Here is a 2,192-nt window from a genome sequence, read left to right on the forward strand (position 1 = left end):
AATATATATATATATATATATATATATTTTACAGGGCAATTGTGTAACTGCAAAAAATGGTTAAAGAATAAGACGCAAATGTTGTTTAAGTCTGTCTTACAATGCTTTATACCTTTAAGTCAGCAAATTCATGAAATCTGCTCCCTTCTACAGACATCTCAAGTTCCAAAATTTCATTTCAGGGAGATGCTTATCGAACCCCCCAAACACCCTCGACAACAAACCCACACCGTGCCCCATACACACACACTTAATTATTCTTCACCATCACTAGACATGGACATACTTTTGCATATACTGCTTTAAAATGAGTCTTATATTTTCATTTTTTACTTGAGAATTCAACCTCTGCCATTTCACAGGATGCACGGCTTTGAGTGGTAACTAGGTGACTGTCGGAGAGTAAACCGAAACTTATTGGCTTATTTTTCTGAGTAATCCAAACTCGTGGGCATCCGTGAACAACTATATCAGGGAGACCCCAGGATCTTCTGGGTGACTTGGAATGTCTGCTTCTATAGTACTAGTCCATAGTTACTATCCCTCAACTTTTGGAAGCGTCCCTGCTTCAGTTGCATGATTATCATGGCTAAATTCTCTCGTTAGAGTGTCACTCAGCTCTAAAGAGGTCCAATAAAGAACCATTCATCTGGTTCAAGTGTGTTGGAGAAGGGAGGCATTTATACTTTTCATGGCTGTAGCATCCTTGTTATACAGGCTTGATCTGAAGTATGCTCAATTCAAAGTGTGTTTTACATGAAAAAAGCTGAGACACTTGCTCAAGAATAAAATAGTAGTCAAACTGCTAAATCTCAATGTTTAGGATTTCTTTAAGTGATACTAGGTTACAAAGAATTTGTGTATCTTCAAAAATGTTATGTCTTTTTGTCTCTTTTTCTTCCAGGGTAAGACGTGTTGGGTAAAATTAAACCTTGTTTACTTGAACCAGAGTTTAAAAGATTTATCCAACAAGTTTGGAAACAGTTCATCTAATAAAGAGCTAATAAAATTAATCATGCTTTACGTTGAAGAAGAACGGCGAAAGATCCAAAAACAATTTACTGATCTAAAATGGGTGAGTTGATAAAATCATTATATACATTTATAACACTGTGGTTTTTACATCAGTGTTTAACTTGTTCTGCAGACATATGCTTTGTATTTGAACTAATTGCAACTATTTTCACCACACAGGAAGACCTTATGTGGGAATTTCAGTGCCACTCCAGACAACAGATGTGGGAAACAGGAAAATACTTTGACTTTGTCAAAGAGTTCTTTAGAGCTGCAAAGAATGAAGACTATTCAGATGATTGTTCAGATCCTGAATGTCCCGTTGACCCAACAAAAGAATATTCAACAGGTAGTGTTGACTTAATTCTTGCTTTATTAAGAAGACAGAATGTGGTTTGATTATGAAGCTTAATAAGTGCTTAAATGGTGTGAAAAGTTATGTGTTTAGTGATAAGGGTAAACAGTACAGCATGCTAAAACCAGCACCTTCTACTGTGGTTAAAAAAGGTTTTCTTTAACCTTAGGAACAACATTTTCATTGGTTGCGTAAAGTAAAGTAGATTTGATTCATTTGAAGCTGGTCGACCTCTGGATGACCTAAAAAAAATAACCTTCGATATCTCTGAAACTAAAGACCAGGGTGTAAACGCTGTGGATCTGAAATGGAGAGCTGTGTGCTTCTTGCACGGCTCACGGAAATAATTGCACTTGGTCTGAATGCACCTCTACATTGATCCTTTAGGGACTCCTCGGGTAAAAGAAAAATAGGTATCTGGGCCGAGATTTCTGAATGAACAGTAATAATAAGGTCTATAAATAACCTTAAGAGAGTACTTTCTGTGCTTCCATGCTTTCTGAAATCAGACTAAAACTTTTCATGAATGCTGTTTTTTTATCTAAAATGAAAAACTATTCTGAAAGTCCATTGCTGGATGAAGACCGTTTACCTAGAAAAAAACGGCCCCTCGGAGTTCAATAGAACTGAGGGCTCTGAATGTTTCTTCCTGATCATTTGTTTTACCTTAGCATGTTAAAAGGACACACACCTATGTGTCCACCTTGAGATGTTGTTGGGGCCTGGAGCCTTACTGGAGTTGATTTCCTGGAGGGCCTGCCTCATGTCTGCTGTGCTCACAGATAAGGGCATGTCACTGGGTGACATTTGTATATAATAAATA

At 37.2% G+C, this 2,192-nt stretch overlaps 1 protein-coding gene across 1 annotated transcript in view; it reads left to right on the forward strand.

Moving 5' to 3' along the window:
* kitlg (KIT ligand) overlaps nucleotides 1-2,192 on the forward strand; it is a 45,461-nt gene that overhangs the window by 34,874 nt on the left and 8,395 nt on the right. Inside the window, exons 4-5 of the mRNA XM_015372221.1 lie at nucleotides 905-1,075; nucleotides 1,195-1,363. Coding sequence (XP_015227707.1) covers nucleotides 905-1,075; nucleotides 1,195-1,363 — 340 coding nt within the window. The remainder of the gene's footprint in view (nucleotides 1-904; nucleotides 1,076-1,194; nucleotides 1,364-2,192) is intronic.

This window comes from Cyprinodon variegatus, unplaced genomic scaffold, assembly GCF_000732505.1.
Source record: "Cyprinodon variegatus isolate N-32 unplaced genomic scaffold, C_variegatus-1.0 Scaffold70, whole genome shotgun sequence".
NCBI classification, from domain to species: domain Eukaryota; kingdom Metazoa; phylum Chordata; class Actinopteri; order Cyprinodontiformes; family Cyprinodontidae; genus Cyprinodon; species Cyprinodon variegatus.